Raw genomic sequence first — 24,391 nt, forward strand, 5'->3', positions numbered from 1 at the left:
CGTGTTCTTACAATGTAATCAGAGAGATGTTTTAAAAAGAGAGAGAGAAAGAAAGAAGAAAGAACGAAAACAAAGGCAATATATTTTCTGATAATGAAGTTTATGAGCAAAATGTGCGAACATTTTACTGCTAAAAAAAATGCTCTAAACATTTTTTTTTTTTGTTTTAAATAGTATAATGCTTTCTCAGAAACTACAGAAAGGGTTCTTACAGAATACAAAATGATATAAAATACTTTAAGAAAAAACGAAAATTCAAAGTTTCTTAATTTGATGTACTGTACATGTCGCACAAGTTGCTTATATATTAACAAAAATAGGGTGCAATGACGGTATAGAAAATTGATATCACCCTAAAACATACGTTTTCACATGTATAGAGAATGTGTTAAAAAGTAGAAAAACGTTTGTAGTTCCTGTTTCTATAAATCCTTTGCACATATGTAGGGTGTGAGGCAAAAACATGGTAACCCACAAATTTTCAGTTTCTGAGTTATGCAGCACCCGATAGACAGCAGAGCATACTGCTTCGTTTAATCTTGTCCGCGATAAAATTGTGCTCTATAGATCACAGTAATTTTCACTTATGGTAAGCCTCTTTGTAACTTTTTGGAATACATAAGATGGTAACCCACAGATAAGATGGCGGGCAATGAGGAGCCCTGTAACACCTTTCCATCTATAAAGAAAAGAATTAGCACATTAGATGTTTCTTACAGCCAATTCAATAAAGTTCATTTATTGTTGAGTGACTCAGAAAGTGAGTATTATCGCAAAGACGACACAACTGGGTTTCGTGGAGAAATAATGAGGTAAATTGCACTGGGTCTTCTATTATGATTTGTACGTGGCTTATCGTGTTTTGTTTTCATGATTTTGCAGAATTTCATCTGGGTACTTTTCATTCGCTTTTGCATAACCCACTGTTGTTTTCGGATAAAGGTTACCAACTGGTGCAATTGTATTGAGTGAATTATGTTTTACTTTCAATAATAAGTGGTTAATGTGGAATATCAAGTTTTACATTGTTGTAGTTGCTGTGGAATATCAAGTACTGCATTTTAGTAATTTCAGTATACCTCACCCAGATTTTTTTTGCTGGACCACCAAGAATCCAGTACGTATTTCCAGCAACACTGTGTGTCTTTTAAAAATTTACAAGGGTCCGTTTCTGGTGCAATAAAAATCCAGGAAAACGATTTTTCGCACCAGCAAGCTTCCATTAGAACATTATGTATTCGCAAACATTCTTCTGGAATCAGTACTGCGTTGCTGAAAATTCATGCCGGATTGTGGCTGGACAAGCAAAATTTTGTAACTTGGACAAACAAGTAAACACCTTGTACTTCAAAAACCGAAACAACTATTATTGTTACGCCTTCTGACATGATTTTCTTTTATTAGTACTGCTTTACTTTGGTGAAGTACAAGGGCCAACATTCCCCTTTTCGTATCCTAGGTAAGTGTAGTTTTCGTTTGATGTAGAAAATAAACCTAATTGTGACAAATACTCAAGAATGGCGGAGTGAAACTAGATTACCGTTAGGGTTGGATTAGGTTAGGATAGAAATGCCTCTTTGGGGTGAAAAATGGAAATAGCGCCAATATTAATATTCTAACGTGTGTATCAAATCGACATAGGAGAACTTGATGACACAGAGGAGGACCAACACGTCATGGAGTAAAAGTAACATTCATTTCCGTCCCCTTTAGCCTCGCCGGCATAACTGTAAAACGTAAAACTTAAAGATTTCTAAGATTCATTTTTCTGTAAATTTCTGTTTGGATATTGTGAAAACAATTCGTTCTTATATTAGATTTTCTTCTTAATTTAGAATATATATCTTTAGATAAGGTTTTTCACAAAGTTTGTAATATTTGCATTAGCTGAATTAAACCTCCACTCGTTCTAGTTTTCTTTATGTTGTTAGATACATTTCTGTAATACTCATGTATTGTATTAATGTGTCAACAAATATTGTTTCTTGGTATGAAAATCCAATACAAAATGTAAGCCATGACGCAAAGTAAACACACACACTTAATTTTTGTATCAGTTATGGCTTAAATGTTAAAATATGGTAACCCATACAGCAGAATACAAAATTAGAAATTCGCTATATTGGTTTGATAGAATTATTTTAATCTTGCATGTATATTCTTATGTGAAAAACCAGGCTTCTAACCTTTAAAATAAATTGTGCAGTAGAAAACCTCTAATCTCTTAAAATAGTAAAATTGTGGGTCACCATGTTCTTGCCTCACACCCTTCATATCACTTGTCTTTGTATTTCACACTAAAATTCTTATTTTCTGGATGAGCCTCGTAATAATCATCACAAACAGAGGAAGATGCGGACAATATAGTATCTCAAGTTTATATCACACAAATGACGCAGATTCCAGCAATAAACAGTTGTTTTATTAAATTACAAAACTTTACCTACTTTTACCTTATGAATATCATACATAATGTCTTCCTCAGAATAGATAATTTGATGAAATCAATAAAAAAAATCAGTCACAGAACTTATACAAATTACACATAAAAGTAGGAAGAAAGGTTACGCAATTAATAAAATAGCAAAAAAGCAATTTAATATTGTTTACCAGGGTAGTATAGGTCATTTCAGAGACAATAGTTTGAGATCCTTCAATCGTAATCTCTCAATATTGTAATCACTTGAAATCGGATTAACACATATCAAGTGGGTGTGTAAAGAGTGATTAACTCAAAACACTTTATTATTTTTTTACCCTGAAATTTGTATTGTACATATATCATTCATGTACGAAATAAGATAATCATATATATGTGTCATTTACAAGAAAAACTGACAAAATGTGACAGTTTCTACTTGCGATGTTTTTTTCTTACATATGTAGTGCACTTCCCATCAAAAAAATTGCGATAGCTAACGCCGAGCAGTTAGGCCACCCAATATACACCTTCTTATCCCACAATCGTGTCACGTAAAGAAACTCCCTCTATCTTCTTTCGTCCCTTCCATACTAAAGTTAGCTAACAACATGAGCGAAACTCTTAATTTCAAACCACACATGTATTAGTTTGATTGAAATAACAAAACCAAGACGAAACAAGATCCATGAGTTGATTTAGGGAGAAACTGTAACACACAATGAAAAATTGAAACCAATGGATGTCTATTACACAGAGATTCAGAAATGAGGCAGAGAGAGAAAAAAGGAAAGAAGAAAAAGAAAAGGGAGAATAGATAAAGATGTGGAATTGAAACGTAGTGAAAAAAAAGAACCTAACATTATAAAGTCCCGTTTCCAGAAATCCAATAGTAATATAGAAATAATGTTTGTTTTTACATATTTTTTCAGAACTACTCGAATATATACAGGATGTTTTAAACATTCATTATCTCACTTTCATAATGGATAGCACACTTAATTTCCAGTATAACTGTAGATCTCCGAGACAAATTTAGGATAATGTCAAATGTTTAACACACATGCTTTGTTTCCACGTGGTTCGATTGCAGATTCGATAGTGTTCATTGGACGTACTGATCCAAAATACATTCTAATAAACCCAGTAAATAGTGTTAGTCATATCCTCCATTTCAGACTACAAATGCAAACTGAACAAAATAATCAAAAGAAAAATCGAAACGAAAAATGAAAATGTAGTCTTCAAGTTTAACTTCCCACGCTTATGCCAGTCAGGCTAAAGGAAACGGTGATGATGAGAGATGAGTGAAATGGTGGAATGAAGAAAGCGGGAGGAAACGGGAAAACCCCGAGAAAACCCACGAGCACGGTGTTTATCCACCACAAAGTCCACATGGCGCGAGGTGGGATTGAACGAGGGACCTTAAGCACCGGAGGTGAACGCTCTACCACTGAGACACCGCGCCCCCAAAAATCGAAACGAAAAGAAAAAGAAAGAAAGAAAGAGAAAATTGAATGAGCGCTATTTTACTGCTAAATTTCTATCAGACATACCGTATATTAAAGTCCAAACTGTATCGTAATGATAAGGTACAAATGTTCGAAAGGAAAAGTTTATGTTCCTCATAGATGTAGCATGTTTCAAATTTCAACGGGGATAAAACACATTGAATTATACGATGGAAACAAAATTTGTGTCGAAATAGTATAAATAAATTTTTGTTTTCAAATAACTAAAGAGGTTACCATTTTCTAGTTTTTTGTGAAGATTTATCTGTTCCAAACATCCAGCATTGATTTAATCTCTTGCGGATATAACGTATTTACGCATCATCGTATCAGTCGGATGATGTTGGTTAGATCCACTGGATCGAGGATTCAAATCCGTAGTGACCCGCTAATTCGACTGAGACTCGGTAACCTAGAAGATAAAAAAGAGATTTTACTTATTCCCTTGCGTTTAAACAGTAGTTCTATCGGAGATGACCAGGATTAGAGATGTTATTCCCTGAGCACGAAAAACACGACGCCGAAGTTCCCAGTTAATTAGTTTTTTCCAGATCAGGAATATCGGGCTCTTGCTCTATTTTAACTTTGGAACATGAAGTGCATGTGTGTGAGAGAGAGAAAGAGAGGGGGAGAAGTGATAGATGCAAAAACAGGATAGAGAAACATCAAGAAAGATAGAGAGAGAGGGGGGCACGCACACGCTGTTTACTCGGATTAACGCCATTGAAGTGTTGTACGTTCTCCATCAGAAGATGCATCTCTGTTTGTAGCCATTATTATATGCTAAAAATCATACTACCTGATGGAGAATCGAACCAATATTACCCATTTGAAGTCTAGCGCGTTATCACTACACCACCGATTGCTTTAGCCAAATTTTGTTTAACAAATGGTGTAGAGTTTCTTTCTGAGAACGATAACACCAAAAGTATATACTGCAGACTAATGATGTCTTTGAAATGTCCTGGTAATTTCTTTGTCCTTCCCTAACCTCATTCGCAAATCGTCTCTGTCATGATACAGGTGTTTGCTTCCACATTCTTAAGTACTGCTTGTCCATTATGATAAGTCGATTCTTCATAATCATTTTGTAAAATAATTAACTTTGGCGTGAACAGGATTTGAAACTATGTTAGATAGCTATATTATTCATAAGGCCATTACGTTAACCCTACACTATAATATCACCTGGAACTACAAGCCAAATATTACTTACTTTAGACCTGATCTTTCGAACGAACTGGCTTCTTCCTGTAACGTTATTTGCACCAAATTGCACAACGAAATTTATTTATTCGACAGCCTAGAGAGAAATAATAATAAAGGAATTAATAAATAAAGGAAATAAATAAATTCCGCTAATAAAGGAAAAACATACAATCCAGGAAAAATTACAGAAATAAAATATATTTTGCAGTAATTTCGCCATGCAAGTTCAAAGGTATGCAAATAATAATAATAACCTATATTACAAAATTGAAAGTAATTGTTTGTAGTTCCTTATTTCTTGAACCACCCGACCGATCTCGATCAAATTTTCAATATTGATAAGGTTCGGGCCTGGAAAGCTTTTTTATCATTTCATTTAAACGGCAGAGGAGGAGGAGGGGAGTAGGGTTGATATATAAAAATGAATAAACCGTAATGATTCTTGAACCACCAGACCGATCTCTATCAAACTTTCAATATAGATAAAGTTCGGATCTGGGACGACTTTTATCATTTCAGTTTGACGGTGCAACGTAGGGGCCGGAGAGAGGGAGATAAAATGAAAATGAAAATAACTGTCTTTATGACTTCATCACTCTTGAACCACTCGACTAATCTCAAAATAAAATGTTCAACATAGATGAGGTTCGGGCCTAAGGTAGTATTTATCTGTTTCCTTTGGCGATCTACCTTAGGGGTTTGAGGGGAGGGAGTAGTTAAAAATAATACATAAAACTTGATGAATCGTGAACCAAAGGATCAACCTCGATCAAATTTTTAACATAGATGAGGTTCGGGCCTGAGATGCTTTTAATCACTTTCACTTTTACGGGAGAACTTGAGGAAGGGAATGGGAGAGGGATATATATATATATATATGTATATCTATCTATCTATATATATATCTATATATCTATCTATCTATCTATCTATCTATCTATCTATCTATCTATCTATCTATCTATCTATCTATATATATATATATATATATATATATATATATATATATATAACTTAATGACCCTTGAACCACCAAACCAATCTCGATCAAATTTTCAACCTAAGTAAACTATGAACCTGAGATGGTTTCTGTCATATCACTTTGACGGCGTAACTTAAGGAAGGGGAAGGGGGAGTGACATTTTAAAAAGAACAAAAAATGACCTGTATTAGTGGCGAATCTATAACTCTTGGAGTCTCTGAGATTAATAGTGACACATCTGATGCTGTTTAAATCCAAATTCAGCCCCGCAACGTGGAGGATGGGGAAACATAAAAATGATCGAAATAATCAATATAAGTGTTGAATTAATAGTTTTCTGGCTCGCTGAGATAAACAATGACACTGCAGATGCCGTGCCCCACAACATGGGGTGGGTAGGGCATATATGAAACTCATCGAAAATAACCAATGTCTAAGAGAGCTTTAGTAATACTAAAAAGTGATTGAGTAACGGAACATACTACTATTGTTTCTCAGTTTAACTCAACGAAGTGGGTAATTGATGCTAATAGTAATAATAATAATGACAATAATTGAAACCTATACTGTGAATGTGAACATTTATTATTATTATTATTATTATTATTATTATTATTATTATTATTATTATTATTATTATTCACGTACTTTTGAACTTGCACGGCGAAATTACTGCAAAATATGATTCATTTGTCTAATTTTTCCTGGATTGTATGCTTTTTCTTCATTAGTGGGCAATAATTTCTCTCTAGGCCGTCGAATAAATGAATTTCGTTCTGCACTTTGGTTCGTTCCAAAGATCAGGGTTAAAGTAAGTAATATTTGGGTTGGAGTTTCTAGTGGCATGATGGTGTGGGGGTAACGTAATGGCCTTATGAACAATATAGCTATCTAACATAGCTTCAAATCCTGTTCACGCCAAAGTTAATTATTGTAAAAAGTGATTCTAAGTAATCGACTTATCATACTGACAAGCAGTACGTAAGAATGTGGAAGCAAACACCTGTATCATGATAGAAACGATTTACGAATGTTGGTTAGCAAAGGGCAACGGAATTATCAGGACATTCCAAAGACATCATTGATCTGCAGTATACACTTTTCATGTTATCGTTCTCAGAAAGAAACGATACACCATTTGTAAAACAAAATTTGGCTGAAACAATCAGTGGTGTAGTGGTAAGGCGGTAGACTTCCAAATGAATTATGTTGGTTCGATTCTCCATCAGGTAGTATGATTTTTTCGCATATAATAATGGCTACAAACAGAGATTCATCTTCTGATGGAGAACTTACAAGGCATCATTGGCGATAATTCTAGTAAACAGTGTGTGCGTTCTACATCATACACTGCAATGATAAGTATATTTCATATTGATATTCTTTCCCACCTCTCTCCCTCCCTCACACACACTCACACTTCATGCTCCAAAGTTAAAACGGAGCAAGAGCCCGATATACCTGATCTGGAGCAACTAATTAACTAGGAACTTCGGCGTCGTGTTTTTCGTGCTCTGGAAATAACATCTCTAGTCCTGATCATCTCCGATAGAAATACTGTTTAAATGCAAGGGAATAAGTAAAATCTCTTTTTCATCCTCTAGGTCACCGAGTCTCAGTCGAATTACCGGGTCACTTCGAATTTGTATCCTCGATCCGGTGATGGTCTATAACCTAACCAACAATATCCGACTGACATAATGATCCTTTGAGCTCTAGCGTGTTCATTCTATTTGTGCAAAATACGTTATATCCGCAAGAGATTAAATCAATGCTGGATGTTCGGTACAGATAAATCTTCGGAAAAGAGTAGAAAATGGTAACCTCTTTAGTTATTTAAAAGCAAAATTTTATTTATACTATTTCGACACAAATTTTGTTTCTATCCTATAATTCAATGTGTTTTATTCCCGTTGAAATTTGAAACATGCTACATCTATGAGGAACATAAGCTTTTCCTATCGAACATTTGCAACTTATCATTACGATACAGTTTGGACTTTAATATACGGTATGTCTGATAGAAATTAGCAGTAAAATAGCACTCATTCAATTTTGCCTTTCTTTCTTTCTTTTTCTTTTCGATTTTTCTTTTAATTATTTTGTTCAGTTTGCATTAGTAATCTGAAATGGAGGATATGACCAACACTATCTACTGGGTTTATTAGAATGTATTTTGGATCAGTACGTCCATGAACATTACCTAATTTGCAATAGAACCACGTGTAAACAAAGCGTGTGTGTTAAACATTTGACATTATCCTAGATTTGTCTCGGAGATCTACAGTTCTACTGAAAATTGAGTATGCTATCCATTATGAAATTGAGATAATGAATGTTTAAAGCATCCTCTATATATTCGAATAGTTCTGAAAAAATATGTAAAAACAAACATGATTTCTATAATACTATTGGATTTCTGGAAACGAAACTTTATAATGTTAGGTTCTCTTTTTTACTACGTTTGAATTTCACATTTTCTATCTATTCTCCCTTTTCCTTCTCTTCTTCTTCTTCTTCTCTCTCTCTCTCTCTCCCCTCATTGCTGAATATCTTTGTACTAGACATCCATTGGTTCAATTTTTCATTGTGTTACAGTTTCTCCCTACATCAACTCATAGATCTTGTTTCGTCCTGGTTTTGTTATTTCATTTTATCGAACCAATACATGTGTGGTTTGAAATTAGAGTTGCACTCATGTGTTAGCTAATTTTAGTATTGAAGGGAAGAAAGGAGAAGATAGAGGGCGTTTCTTTACCTGATACGATTATGGGATAAGAAGGTGTATATTCGGTGGCCTAACTGCACGGCGTTAGCTGTCGCAATTTCTTTGATGCGGAGTGTACATAAGAAAATAACGAACGTTTTCCTCCAGAAAGAGATTGTCAATTATGAATGATAACGATTGACAATATTTTTAGTAACATAAATTGTTGCATGTTGATTTCATCGAAAACTATTTTTATTAAACAACTTTCAAGCATCTTACTTTGTTCCGCTTGAAGTGATTTAATAATTGATACATGACTTATCTCTGGACAACGTTATCATTGAACAAAAATGAAAGTTTTTTTTTATTCCATCTATATATCGTTAGCCACACTGAATACTGTCGCTTTGCTTGTGTGATAATGTAAATCTTGATCAGAGTATAGCTCAATATCAGTTTTATTTCAATAAATAGCTGGTTGTCATATAATATCAACCTTTAGATTTGCAAAAAAATAAAAAAAAAATCGTTTTCCTCATTCTTCTCCAAAACTACGCAAAATATTTGGATTTTCTCATATCATTTCTTTCAGCCCATTGGGATTATCGATTTAAAAGTTTTCTCTTAAACAATAATAATATTGTAGAAGTGGGTAATAATTAGGATTTCATAACGTACATAACCCTTATTCTGAATTTGGTTAATCTTAGCGTTTTTTTTCCTTGTAGTTAAAAAAATGTTATTATATATTGGAGACAAAAAGTGGTTTAGTATAAAGACATGAACTAAACTCCAACCTGGAAAGTGCAGGTATTGAAATGGCGAACAAATTGATTGTTTTTTCTAAATGGTGTTTATACTCTACAATGCTGCAACAGGAAGAGCGGGCATGCGTGCTGCATATACTGTACGTACAAAGCATAAAATTCACGTGGAATAAACTATATAACATATAAAATGAATAAGTAATTAATATGATTTTTTTTAGATTTTTGTTTTGTGTGTCATTATGCAACAGCAGGGATATGAAGGACGGAACCTACAGGGTGCCCGGGAAGGTTCTGTACTTCTGAATTTAGAATTAAATGAAATCTTTAGTTTAACGTCCCGTAATTATATTCTTTAATCTAGGTTGAGACGAATATTGATTCAAGTGAATGATGATGAAAAAATTGGTAGAATGAAAATGTGGGAGGGAACGGGAGTACCGTATTCTGAGAAAACACACGACTACGTTCTTCTCCACTACAAACTTACTTGTCGGGATTGAAGCAGGGACCCTCTGCACCAGAGGTAAGCGTTCCAACACTGAGCCACCGTGTTCCCAACACCCCTAGATTTGAGTATCATAGAGAATAATGTCGCGTAAATTATACAATAGTTATGGTATTAGTAACACTGCTTTCATGGTCACAGACAATACTATCTGGTATCACAGCGTTCAAGACCACATGGGTCATTTCAGTTATAAACTTACGGCTCATGTGAGTGGTTGCTGTTAAACGGTTGAGGAACGTAATGGACCTTACATCATCAGACAACTCGGTGAATAGTCAAGTTATATTTCTCCTCATCGGCATACATGCATCATTGAGTTCATAAGCAGCGAAAAGTGCTTTCCGCATAGAGACTCTTTCAATTTCTGGAACAGGTTGAAATCAAAAGACACAGTTGGCAGGATGTCTCGCAAGTTTAGGGCTCAGAACGAGATAGGCTTCTCCCTGATGATAAAGTTAAGAACGTGGTCACATGTGGTTAAATACCTTGGCGCTAAGAGAGCATAATGACGATATATAAGGACTGGTGTAAAGCTAATGTATGGATATGTTGAAAACTATCTATATATCTCTAGCTATCTACCTACCTATCTACCTACCTACCTACCTACGTATATATATACAGGTTGATCTTTTATAGGGTTTAAAACTTCAGTCAGTTATAATTCTTTATTGGAACCAAATACAAACTTGGTTTATGTCATTATACTGCAAAACATTACAAGTTTTTTTTTGTGACAAATATATTACGCCTTAATGTGTGCACCTGCGGTCATCCTGGACACATCCCAACAAAAGTCGATTTCCTGCCAAACACTAGCCAGCATTTCGGGGGTAACGTCCGCGATGGCTGTTGTGATGCGATGTTTCAGCTCATTAACATTACCAGGTAAGCGAGGGGTGTACACCTTATCTTTCACCAACCCCCACAGAAAGAAGTCAAGTGGCGTTTAATCTGAAGACCGTGGCGGGCAGGCAATTGATCCACCACGATCTATCAACTTATCTAGGAAACGCTGATCAAGAAATTCCCTTAAGTCTATCAGGTAGTGCGGCGGCGCCATCATGACTCGTCACTGAATACTACATTGTTCAACAATGACTCATCACCACTAATGCGATCAAATGTGGTAACACAGAATTCATGTTGGGTATTTTTATCCGCTTCACTCAGTGCTTGAACGAAGGACACTCTGTATGGGCAAACATCTAAGCAATACATGCAAAACAGTGGTTTGAGTGACACTAGTTTCTTGTGATGCATGTCGTGCAGATTTTCGAGCACTGCGATAAAACTCTCCCTAACTGCTTCCAACACATCGTCAGTCAAGGGTGAGCGCCCTGGAACCTTTGTGTGTCGCACAGAAAAACCTGTTTTTACACATGTCTAGTGCAATTTGTAAAATGTTGGATCTGCTGGGTGGTTCCTTGCCGTATTGTGTGCGAAACTTACGCTGTACACTCGTTGCTGACTTCGTTTCCTCAAACCAAAACTCCCACTTAGCCAGTGAAAATATCCATTTTCAACGATTAACCGATGGCGCCGCGTGTGGTCAACTCCACAACTACTCACACTATCTATATATCTCACACGTGAGTCAAACACGAAGTGTTTCGTAGTATAATGACATATAAACCAAGTCTGTATGTGGTTCCAATAAAGAATTATAACTGATTTAAGTTGTAAACCGTATAAAAAAACATCCTATATATATATATATATAATGTATGTATGAAGTTACTGTTTGAAATAAGGGCTGGCCATAAGCTGACAGAAACTCCATTACTTATGTTGTGGGTCCAGGTAAATGGCAATTGGCAACATTGCATTTTCATTTAATATTGGACGCATAAAGAGTGTACAGCCCAAACGGCTGATCCGATGTAAAAAAAAATCCTTCACTTTAGATTGAAAACATCATATTTGGAAACGGTTTTTCCTCTTACATTTTGTTGTAACTCTAATAATAACAGAGTTACCCTATGTCAGGGGACTTTTAAAACACCCTATATATATATATATATATATATATATATATATATATATATATATATATATATATATATATATATATATATATATATACCATTTATCTTTTGCACTTGCAACTTGAGTTTCTCACCAGGACTCTATTACTTAAAGATACTGGTTTGGTAATGTTTGTTCTTTGAGTTGCGATGTTAGTCGAAGTATAGGAGTCTGTGTTTCACAAACTGATAAGGGTAAAATTAGCTACATGTTAGTGAACTAGGAGAGCACATGGCTCGCTTTTCAGTAATTCTGTTTCACGGAACATTAACATAAAGCAATATACATTAACATTTAGTAAATATTCACAATAAATTGGAGACTTGTAAAAGGTTTATGTAGTGTGACAAGCATAAATATTTTTTGTTCTCCTATTGAAATAATTCAAATAAAAAGTGTAGGCTACTATATGAAAATCTTTCTCTTTATCTTGAAACTCATATCAAGTCTTACTTGTCACTGCTAAACGTAATTTACGGAGTATGAACAAAGTTTTAATATGAACTAAATTATATCTCTCAGTTATCACATCTTGTTCAAAATCCTCGATTCCGTTTCCGTTTACGAATGAAATTCAACAAGTGTAAAGATAACAGAAAATATTGAAAAAAAGTAATATTTCTTCACATTTCCTTGAGTACTTAGCTTACAATATATTTAGCATCTGACTATTAGATTTGTTCACGTAACTAGTAACATCACTGCTCTACTCACAAGTTTTTGTAAAATTTTAAGAAACATAAATTACAAAAACTCGTGAAATTGACAATCTTAACTTGTAATATGTGAGTTAGTAAAGAAGTAGATTGCGGAATAGACCCCCAGAACGTTCTTCTCTTTTTAGGATGACTCTCGTAATTACGATTGACTGGTTAATGGAATTTTAACGTCAGTTTCTAAGCACTGATGCTTGTAAAAAAAAATGCTTCTTAGAGAGCGATGAGCCGCTAGTTGACTTTCAGTCCGAAATAAATACCCCAATTAGAGATAAAACCTGAGAATATCCATGTGTTCTGTTTAAAGGAATAAAACTGCAATAGTTAGTTGTTTTTGGACACTTAATATCCACATTATTACCAAAATGGAATATTGTGACTTGTAATGTAAGTGCCTTCTATAAACATCTTATGGAAGTGTCTGTGTGGTAGAACTTTCATTGTACCGAATACCAAAGGAAAATAATAACAAATGCACATGAGTGTGGCGGCTATGACAAAATAATACTATAATTACGTAATCTGTAGCAATTCTATAATACTACAATTTCGATGCTGATAATTTGCCATTTACCAAGTTGTGCCCCCTTAATCTATCAGTGAGATTAATGAACTGGTGGAAATATATCTCAAATTCGGGAATTTTTCTTGCGGCGCAGGTTAAAACTACATAAAAATGTAATAAGCTATTTTATCATTTTATAGAATATCACACTTCTAACAATATCCTGCATATAGCTAGAAAGGAGAATCATTCTATTTCGGAATATATAAAAAACATAACAGATGTAATGTTTTTTTTTAAAGGATAGTTTCCATTAAACAAGTCAATTTATCTAAACATGTAGGTAGTTGCCATCAGAAAATCCACACATACCCAAGTTCATAAAGTCAGACTAGATTCGCCAGGAGATTTAATATCGGAGAAGAAACCTTACGATCTTCCTTTTGTATTAAAATAAATTTTATGCCTTTCCCTCTTTCAATCTCACAGCAACTTCTTCGGGTTCTTGCTGAGAATAAATCAAACACTAATTTTAATTGTGTTTGAAAACTTTTAGAACATCGCAGGTGGATGTGACAGTTTTATGAATGGCTCACCCAACTTTCTTCCAGCCCAGGCTATGACATTTTCGCCGAGACGATATTAAGAACAAACAATGGGGGCCCCCAAGAATTGTGTAAACGAAAAGTTTCAAAGAAGAATTTCAGAGATTGTTTGTAATTAAAGAGCTTGCTCGAGGAAGAAGTAAACTCGTAAATGAAATACTAAGTTGTATATTTCTAGCTTGGATAATATTACATCAAAAATAACTTGATTTTTAACGAACATAATAAACAAGGCGACTATCTGAGAAGAGAATGTATTGTCTAGAGTATTTATAGTGTCATTGTGTACAGTTTGTGTTCAGTGTTGTTATAGCGTGGGTGGTAGAGAAAGTCATCAAAACTTCAGTGTGAGGCTTAATGTTCGGTCGCAGGGTACATAGTCAATAAGGTTGACAGTTTTCTACTTTGTCATGTTCGTAGGATGAGATCAATATATCCCACTCATATGTGTATGTGGGTGCTGGTAATAAATTTTCATTCTTCCGCTTGAAGTTAATGTGCTAAAATTAAACAATACATCACAGTTAAAAAAACATGATATATAAAGGAAAGAATCTTGTTAACTTTACAACGGTCAATGTGAAACTAGATACAATAGGAATGTATTTTAATGCGTAGAGGTTAAAATAACGTTTGGCGAATGATATTTTTAGTTTAGTTTAAGGAGTAATGACCTTAAAAGTGAACAGAAACCATATGAACAATATATATAAACTTTATTTTAATTAGTAAAAGTTTTGGACCAACTTACCTTTATTACACCGATGTTGGAATCACTCTTTTTGTGATCAAGAGAACAAACTGCAAATTCAACGTTGGAAAGATCCAGGCGATGGGATAATTGGCGCTGAAACGTTTGATGCCTCATTGGTACAGATGGTAACGTCGTTTGACGCAGAACCTAAAATTAGACAAACATATACAAACATGATTTAACTACCTCTACAATGTTGACATAATTATTCAATAGAATAATATATGTTGTTAACACAAGCAGCTTGTTGATTATAATTTATTTGGATAGCGTAAATATGAACTAAAGAGAATTTACGTCATCAACACATGCTTAGAGGAATTCTTCAAGTTAAATTGCCTGCATAGAAATTGTATTAAAATTATCTTTATCATAGAATGTACTTTCTGCAACTTTCTAAAATTGATCACTGTTCTCGTTTCGAGAAACGAAAGATAATTTCAAAAAGTGACTAATTAGACTAAACTAAGACCCATGTTATTACAGCCCAAATTGTAAATGGTGGCTGCATGATTTCCAGTGGAGTGAAGCTACTGTGCAGTCTTGGATTGATGTTATATCTTTCTTAAATTTAAACCTATTTTCTGAACGTGAGGATTGGAATTCAATTAGTAAAATTATATTGCACAAGTGGAAATCGCAGGGAGCACCGTGACTCAGTAGTATAGCGTTTGCCTCCGGTGCGTGGGTTCCCTGGTTCAATCCTCGACCAAGTAAATTTGTGGCGGAAAACATCGCTGGGGTACGTTGGTTCTCTTCAGGGTACTCCCGTTTCCTCCCACACTCTCATTCCAGCAATTCTTCCATCATCATTTATTTGTTCACATCATCTGTCTCATAGCTTAACGGGCATAATCATGGGACATTAAACTGAAATATTTCATCTCATTTTTAGAACTTTCAATCAAATCTAGCATCGTGTACAACAAAGCATGTACTCCAAATTCCGATTTAACAGTGAAATGTCTAACTTTTTGCCTTCTTTGTTTCAAATATCCTTCATACAAGTACATTACGAGATATTACCTTGTTACTAATGACAGAATTTCCCGTGAAAATAAAACATACTCCTGATACGTTGGTTCTGATATATGCATTAGACAAGGATGTAAATATTCGCACGATAAATACATAGTATCTAGTTTTGAAGCATTGATATTCTTAATATTATATACAATGACGCATAATGAATCTCAGATATCAGGTGACAGATATACCATAACGATGTACCTTTGTAAATAGAGGATGATGGATAATTCGAGTCTTACTCAATTATAATTTAAGACTAATTCTATAACGGTTATCAGATGTTATAGTATTACGATATTAAAGTACGTTCCATTATTCAAATGCTATATTCATAAATTATGTTATCTTTATCTGAAATATTGTAAATCTTTATACATCAAACTGGATATTTGAGTGTATATATTTGTGTATCAGACCGTATTGTAATTCTAATGTCTGATATCGATTCAAAGATTGAAATGTCCCTGGGGGTGGAGGGGGTTGCAAACTTTCACGCTGAGAGAGGAAAAAGAACTGAATTCCACACATGTTCAGAGTATACCAGCATTTTTACTTAAATGGAATATCATAAAATAATAATTTTCATTACCTTCAAAATGACACAACAATTCGTCTCAGATCTTTCTAAATTAAAGAAAACGAAGGAATTCGTTTAGTGCTTACGTAGCGCAAGTATTTATACAGTAGAATCTCGATATTTTCGTGAGAAATTTATATAGTTTTGATTTTCATATTAAGATGAATTCGACACTTACATAAAGGAAATTATTGGTGAGCTATTAGAGGGACGTAAGATGCGTGAAATTGAAATGAAGTGAAATCCTTGAGTTTTACGTCCCACGGTTATGCCGGTTAGGCTAAAGGAGACGGTGATAATGAGAGATGAGTGAAATGGTGGAATGAAGAAAGTGGGAGGAAACGGGATAACCCCGAGAAAACCCACCAGCACGGTGTTTGTCCACCACAAAGTTCACTTGGCGGAGGCTGGGATCGAACCCGGAACCCCAAGCACCAGAGGTGAACGCTCTACCACTGAGCCACCGCGCCCCAAGATGCGTGAAATTATCTGGACTATCTTCAGTGGCGACTCTTGAGGAAGGTCATAATGTCATATCAATAAAGATTAACTTTTGTCACTACGAGCTAATGAAAGAAAGCTTCATACATCTTCAAAAAGATATATATAGACTTCTTCCCTCAAAAGCCACCACTGACTTTTTGATTAAAATGACTACTCTAACACCTAGGCTTTTGTAATAAACTTCATTGACACACCTAAGTCGGCTGCCACAATCAATGATCTTTGACTGCAGTTCAATATGCGGCTAATTTGCGATATTGCATTGATTTACTGCATGTTGTTTGTATACGCAATATTCGGTGTTGCTTCCGTCTTGCGTACCTCTCACTCAATATAAATATATAAGCGGCTCGGGAAAATCAATGGTGTATCACATTTTCTTACTTTCAAGTAAATTGAGAAAAAAGGTTGATCATTCCAATGCAATCTAAGGCGATGACACATACAAACAAGCTTCCCCTCCCTCTTGCAGCTACATTTCCAAAATAAAACTACTTACATACTCATCTACGGTTCGATCAGAACCCATTCCATTTAATAATTCAATTTCACAGAAAATTATAGTTACCATTATTTTCGCCAGAGCTGCACATATAAAGACGACATGCAATTCTTTTTTTCGTAGGGAGATACTAATATTAACACTCTCAGAGATTTTTTCCTTGCTTTAATTCTGGGAATAGCAATTTGGTGATACTTTTACTATTTCCTTACCTAAGTTTTCTTTCCTGTTTCTTCTACTTATCTACACGTGTAATCATCTGGTTTCCTTTTTCGGCTTCTCTTTTCTCCTTGAACTAGTTTCTTTTACTGTGTTTAATTCCCATTCCTTCTCGTATTTCGTATTAGAAACGTATTTCCATTCCTTCTCGTAATAGAAACGCATTTCTTATTCATTCCTTAACTTCAATTCTTTGTTATAATTTATTATTAATTATTTAACTTATTATAATTAATTTATGATTAATTAATCATTTTCTATACATGGCTCTGTATATCATTCCTTCCGTATATTTCTGTATCTTCTTTGCCTTGCAGTTCTTCCATTACTATCTCAAGTTGCTATGCATCACCAAAATTTAAAAAGGATGGTATTTCTTAAGTGATTAACCACACTAGGATTTAAATCTGATGGAATTTATGAGTGTACAGTTAGTGCAAACCCTTTTCAACCACAGTTATATATCCTACAAGAGATTTAAATTACAAGACCAAACCACAAACTCCAGTTTACAGATATAGGGTACAGCGGGGTAATTAGAATAGGTGGAAAATTTGAACAGTGTTAAGTATTTTGCTAGCTGGAGTGGAAACGCGGCTCGCCGCGTTAGTGAACCAGCGGTGGATTTATAGGTGGTGGTTTGCATAAGTCGCTCTCAGAAATATAAAACATTCCTGCTGATCTGAAGGCGTAAACGATTTATGTCTATTTTTAGGTCGTTATAATTTTCAACGTTGTTTCCTTAAGCTCTCCTTATCACTAACTGGATAAAATGAAACCGATCTAGATTATAATCTTATAAGTAGCATGTTGTGCGTTGATATTCTGTACGCTGGCACCAAATAGTGAGCAGTTTTCATATCATGTCCTGAATGAATATTCGTCGACTGTGGGCAATTTGGATAATTCAAAACGGGGCAATTTGAATACCAGTGCAATTAGAACTACAGGCCTACTATTTTATATTTGTTTATGCCTCGGTTCTGATCAAGCATTCGTAGTGTCTTCTCGTTTCAGACGATCAACAATTATAAGAAATATAAACGATTAAAATGGAACAATGATTGTATGGAATAAGCGGTTAGACCAGTTGTAAATGACCGTCTCCTTTAGCCTACCTGGCATAACCCTGGGACGTAAAACTCAAAGATTTCGTTTCATTTCAGTTGTAAATGGTGACCTGTCGATACTCAGAAAATCAGAGTTGTTTAGTGTCCCTTTCACAAGCTTATACAGACAAGTTAAATATCAAAAGATGGTACTAATTGTTGTTTCTGCTGTAGGCAACACGTCTACAATATCGTTCGGTGATATTGGGAGGCCAAGCGTGTTTTGAAGTGAAAAAAATACCAGCAGATAGGGTAAAATATCTAGAATTCAGAGGGTTGGAGTTACTCCGAAGGAAGAGCGTGTAGCGGCATATTTAAATGCGTCTACATGTAAACTTGAAATTCCTCAATCCTGGACTGAAACTAAAATGGCAGAGATGGACTCGTGCCAAACGTTTTGTAAACGAAATGATCTTAGTTTGAGGAAATCTGAAGGTTTGTCAAAAGCGAGAGCTTTTGGTGGTAACAAGAAAAACGTGAATTCTTGTTTTGATTTACTGGGAAAATTAATGAACGAGTATGATCTCCATAGAATAATCATCCTAGCCGTATTTACAATATAAACAAATTTTAACTTCCTCTAAATAACAGACCCCCTAAAATTCTAGCAGCAAAGGGAAGAAAAAAAGAGGTGATCAGTTTGACACCTGTAGAGCACGGGGAAAATGTAACCGTGATAGCATGCTGCAATGCAGGAGGGTCTTTTATACCTCTTGTAGTAATATTCAAAGGTGTTCGCCAAACTCTGGACTTTAAAACCCATCTCCCGCACGGATCACTTGTCTACATGAGTGATGGTGAATACACTAGTGAAGATTATTTTAAAGTTTATCAATCACTTTAACAAACACAGAATTCCGGCCCGGGTTCTGTTGATTTTGGATGGCTATAAATCTCACTCACAGCTTTCGTCCTTAGAGTTCTGCCAGTCATGACATTGAAATGCTTTGCCTACCTCTACACATAACACACATAGTACTACCACTCGGTCGTTCTGCTTTTAAGACCCTTAACGCTAATAACCACCAAGAGGCAACTACCTGGATTCACCAAAACCCGAGATCAATGATTAGTAAATCTCAGTTGTGTATTTTGTTCTCTGAAGCTTGGAAGTGGACAGTTTCTGTTGGACTGGCAGTTAATGGGTTTTCATGTACCGGTATTTAACCCTTTAGACTACAAGCTATTGAAGAGTTTGGACTCGCCCCTTCGGAAACGTATGGCCTTCTTACACATTCTGAGGAATAGTCTTCACGGGAAGAGGATCTTAACAATGCGCCTTCTTCCGGTCACACCGCTCAAAATGTTATCCCAACTAAGCCTATAGATGAACCAATATAACAAATGCTTCCCAGCCCAGAAAAAGTTTGTATGCAGAAGAGACGTCGTGTCACAGGAAAATCATGCCACTCGACTTCACTTGTAAATATTCAAGCAATGAGAGTAAAACAACTCCAAGGAAAGACGCAAACATCGGATACAACAAAATCCAAGAATACTACAAGAAAGAAGAGTGCTAATATAAAACCTGCCAAGACAAATCAAATGAAAGCTCGAAGGAAACTGATATCCTCTATCTCTTCCAGTGACGAAGATGTAGACGTAAGTCTAAAGATGGCTGCAGGCAATAAAGATCAAACATGAAATTGCGGTTTTTGCATTCTTAATTACTATTCAGAACATTCTGCTAGAAAGGGATACTGGATTCGTTGCCAGCGTTGTAAGACATGGTTCCACGAGGTCTGTGTCGGTGCAGAAGATCGAAAACAAATTTATTTGTGGTCATTGTTGTTAAGCACGAACGATGGAAGATGAATTAATCTATTACGGCCTGCTCTTTGCCTTAGTGTTTCTAACAACATTTTTTAGTGTTCATTCAAAAAGATAGCTTCAGGTGACGCAAATCTACAATTTATGTACTTCTTTTCACTTTCCATGTTTCAACTACCGTAGAATTTGCAACCAAACTGTTAAATAGTTTATACATTATTTCTGGGTAAATATATTTTCCTTATTTAAGATTTGCTTATTTTGTTGGTTATTCATATTACGCCACTCGTTGTTCAAACTGCCCGTCGCATTTACGATTTTCGACATTTAGAAGGGGAAATTGAATACCCAAATTTGAGAATGATGTATCCAATATAGTATCTTGAGAAAAATTATGAAGTAATAGTAAGGTTCAACGTTTTTGTTTACAATTTTTCGCCTGAATACCAATTACAGTTTTTGAGATGTATAAGAAAATGTCTGAAATTATTCGAATTACCCCGCTGTACCGTAATAGAAATTCGATACTTCGAATATTTCATCGATATTTCAATTTGAATTTGAATTTATTAAAACTTTTTAAAGTATCTTGTTGATCTTGCTTTTTTCGAGTTTAGGGTCTCTTTTTATTCTTTCTAGCACCGAAGCTATATGAAACGTGGACTTGCTGTTTAAGGTCGAATCAGAACCAACATACTCCAGAACTTACTACAGTAAATGTGCAGGCGCTAGCCAGTAGATGAGCAGATGGGGCTACTTAGTTATTTGCTTCTTTCAAATGCCGTATTCTCGCAACAGGGTAATACTACTTTCCTCAGAATTTTGTCTTTTCCGAAAACTCAATGATCGTACTTAGCTTATACTGATATATTGTATTTCTCTCAGGCCCTTTTACCACTCCTTTGCTCAGTCTTCCTTTCTTTCTCTTCCAATCCTCTGTTCGTGTGCTAGGTTACGTTTGCTTCTTATTGCTCTTTCACTGTTTTAACTCTTCCCTCCTGTTACGTCTTTCCCCTCCCATCCTTTAATTTTTCTCCTGCTCTCTTCAGGGAGTTGTCCAGTTCTTGAAATGTTTTTTTTATTCCAGGTTCCAATTCTTTCTTCTACATTTAGTAATTGTTATTATTTGTTGAATTGTATCTTTCTTTTTCAACACAAAGTTGTATGAGATATGGACTTACATTTTAAGGTAAAATTCGAACCTCCATAATGCATTCAAATCTCAACGTGCTTCCACCAGGAATCGAACAAAAACAATTTAGTGATCCGATTGAAAACGAGCGTCTTAATGAGCAAATAAGATTCGCATTTGTTTTCGTTTCCGCTCAGAATCAGAGTTAACAAAATTTTAGAGCAAGATAAAGGCAGAATTTTTGAACAAGACTGTACTTAGTATAAATCAATCATAAATACACGCAATACTATATGCACAGTACAGTTTAAATCAGTGATCTTCAAATCGTCGATTGCGAGCTACTAGCAGCTCGTGAGGACATTCTCCGTAGATCGCGTTAGCGCTTCGATTGGCTAACCTTGATTTCTCCACTGAGCTGAGGCTAACGCAGGCCGGCAGCTAGCCTAAAAATGTAGGGGGAGGGCCATCCGACAATATTATACTTCATTTACAAGCCTACCGTGAAAATTTTAGGAAGGCCAGCAAAAATTTAGGGAATAGGCCCCCCTAGACTCTCGTCGATACGGGCCGGGGCTAACGACAGGGGACGCAGACGACAACAACTGCTTGTTTCTCCCGCGCAACTGCCAATGTTAGCCTTATCTCACAGTTGATTGTATACACATGTTATGGTTTTCTCATGTTATGGTTTATGGGGTTGCGCATGTTATGGTTTTCGCATGTTATGGTTTTCGCATGTTATGGTTTTCGTGCATATATTAGACATTTTCTAACTTGGATAGTTTGATTTCGTATCTACTAGAAATGTAAGTTTAGAGGCAATAAACAAATGTGAGTTTTCTTTTTAAATAGTTGGTAGTTCCTTTGGTTGGTAGCTCACGGTAGGATTCAGAAAGGGTACGTAGCTCAGAATCTTCATAAATTTGGCGACTATTACTTTCAATAAATCATAAGGGGAAAGAAGAACGGACAATTTACCCTCACTAGAGAAAAAATACCACTTTACTATTAATCATGATGTCGAAGCGTCCAATGATATTATTTAATATACACAATAGGAAAGAAAAAAATGTAAATTAAAGAACGATGTGAAACTATTGTGAACACATCCAGCTTGTCGTAAAGTAAGCACCTTTTAAACATCAACCTTACAGTATGGAATTCCAACGTGGTGAATTGATTCCTGGTTTATTGAAATCTAGAATGGGATTTATTTCTAGATAATTTAATGAATGACGGTAACGCAAAATAACTGCGCATGTTCCAATTATTACCTCTTTTTCGCTTTGGAGATATTTTAGAATGCCAGAACGACACTTCTATACAGACTGGATGTCATACAGTCTAGAAATGTATTTTAAAAAAATAGTAGTAAAAGGTAAAGAAACATATTCAGTTCAAAACAATTCATGAATTCTGATTTAGAAACAAATATAAAGGTTGCACTGAGGCACAGTTTTTAAGTTCTACTTTAAACTAATTTTTTTTTAAATGAACTTTTTCTTAGGATCGTATGACAGTCAGATGTTACACTATTATGCTATACTCACATTTGATAGGATTTAGATCCGGAGATCTAACCAAGACAGAATACTGGGCGTATACGCACTTGCGATCGAACCCAACAATAAAATAACCTAATCGCTGAATGCATTACCCTCTATTCACTTTGTCATTGTGCTCCATCGCGACACTACAGAAGATTTCTCAGAGATGAGCAGTTTTCAAGTGTAATCATGCAAAAGCGCGGGAGGTCGATAGTCACAAACCACCAATACTTTGTTTTTTGCTTACATAGTGAGGAAGCAGAATGACAGAAACTCTGAGTACATTGGTAGTCGATATCCTGGAACCTAGTGCAACATAATCGATGTTTCTGTTTACGCGCTGCCTGGTGCGTCTTTTGACATTGTACTAACAATGTACCAACACACTTCACGAATCACGCGAGAGGCAATTGAATAACCGTTTGCTGACGTCGTTCTGACACTGTAGATACGTAGTCTGAACGTATACAACTACACACACATTGTATTGAATAAAGTGATTACGACCGGCTTGTCTGCTACCGTGGCAGGTGATGAGACCTTGAAACTAAAATGAGCATTCTCTCTACATGCACACATTTTGTGTTTGAAGTGGATGATCTATCTATCTATACACACACACATACACACACACACACACACACACACACACACACACATATATATATATATATATATATATATATATATATATATATATATATATATATATATATATATATATAGGGTGTTTCAAAACAACATAACACAAAAACTATAGACTAACCTGGGTGCGCAAATGCTTCTTTAGGAGTTATAGGCTGCCAGAAACATGAAAAATAAACATTAAAGTTCGCTCGAAACGTATGGGACCTACCATAGTCGGGGTCAAGACTTTACTTAGGAACTAGTATGTGCCCCATCGAAACTCCAAGTTTCAGAATCTTGCGGTACTTCCGTAAAAATAACTTTTATAGAGGTAGTTGGAGAGTATTCAAATTAAACCTAGGTATGACCTTAGTCAAACTCCCTCTTTGGAAATTGTTGCGTATCTTAGGATTCTGAAACATGTACAGTATTTTTGGAAAGCGTACAAACTAGTTCCTAAGTGAAGTCTTGACTCGACTACAATACGTCCCATGGTATTGTAGCTATGAACCTTTAAAGTTCATTTTTTCAAGTTTTCGTCAACGTATAACTCGGAAAGGAAGCCTTTCCTAACCCAGGTTAATTTATACTTTTGATCTTATCTTGTTGTCAGGAATCACCTCCCGAATGTTATCGGTATTGTTTTTATTGTTGT

At 35.3% G+C, this 24,391-nt stretch overlaps 1 protein-coding gene across 1 annotated transcript in view; it reads right to left on the minus strand.

The window, feature by feature from the left end:
- LOC145670243 (synaptotagmin-10-like) overlaps positions 1-24,391 on the minus strand; it is a 354,389-nt gene that overhangs the window by 233,985 nt on the left and 96,013 nt on the right. Inside the window, exon 3 of the mRNA XM_081738645.1 lies at positions 14,715-14,864. Within this exon, the coding sequence (XP_081594771.1) occupies positions 14,715-14,864 (150 nt within the window). The remainder of the gene's footprint in view (positions 1-14,714; positions 14,865-24,391) is intronic.

This window comes from Thermobia domestica, chromosome 14, assembly GCF_964235325.1.
Source record: "Thermobia domestica chromosome 14, izTheDome1.hap1.1, whole genome shotgun sequence".
Lineage (NCBI taxonomy): Eukaryota > Metazoa > Arthropoda > Insecta > Zygentoma > Lepismatidae > Thermobia > Thermobia domestica.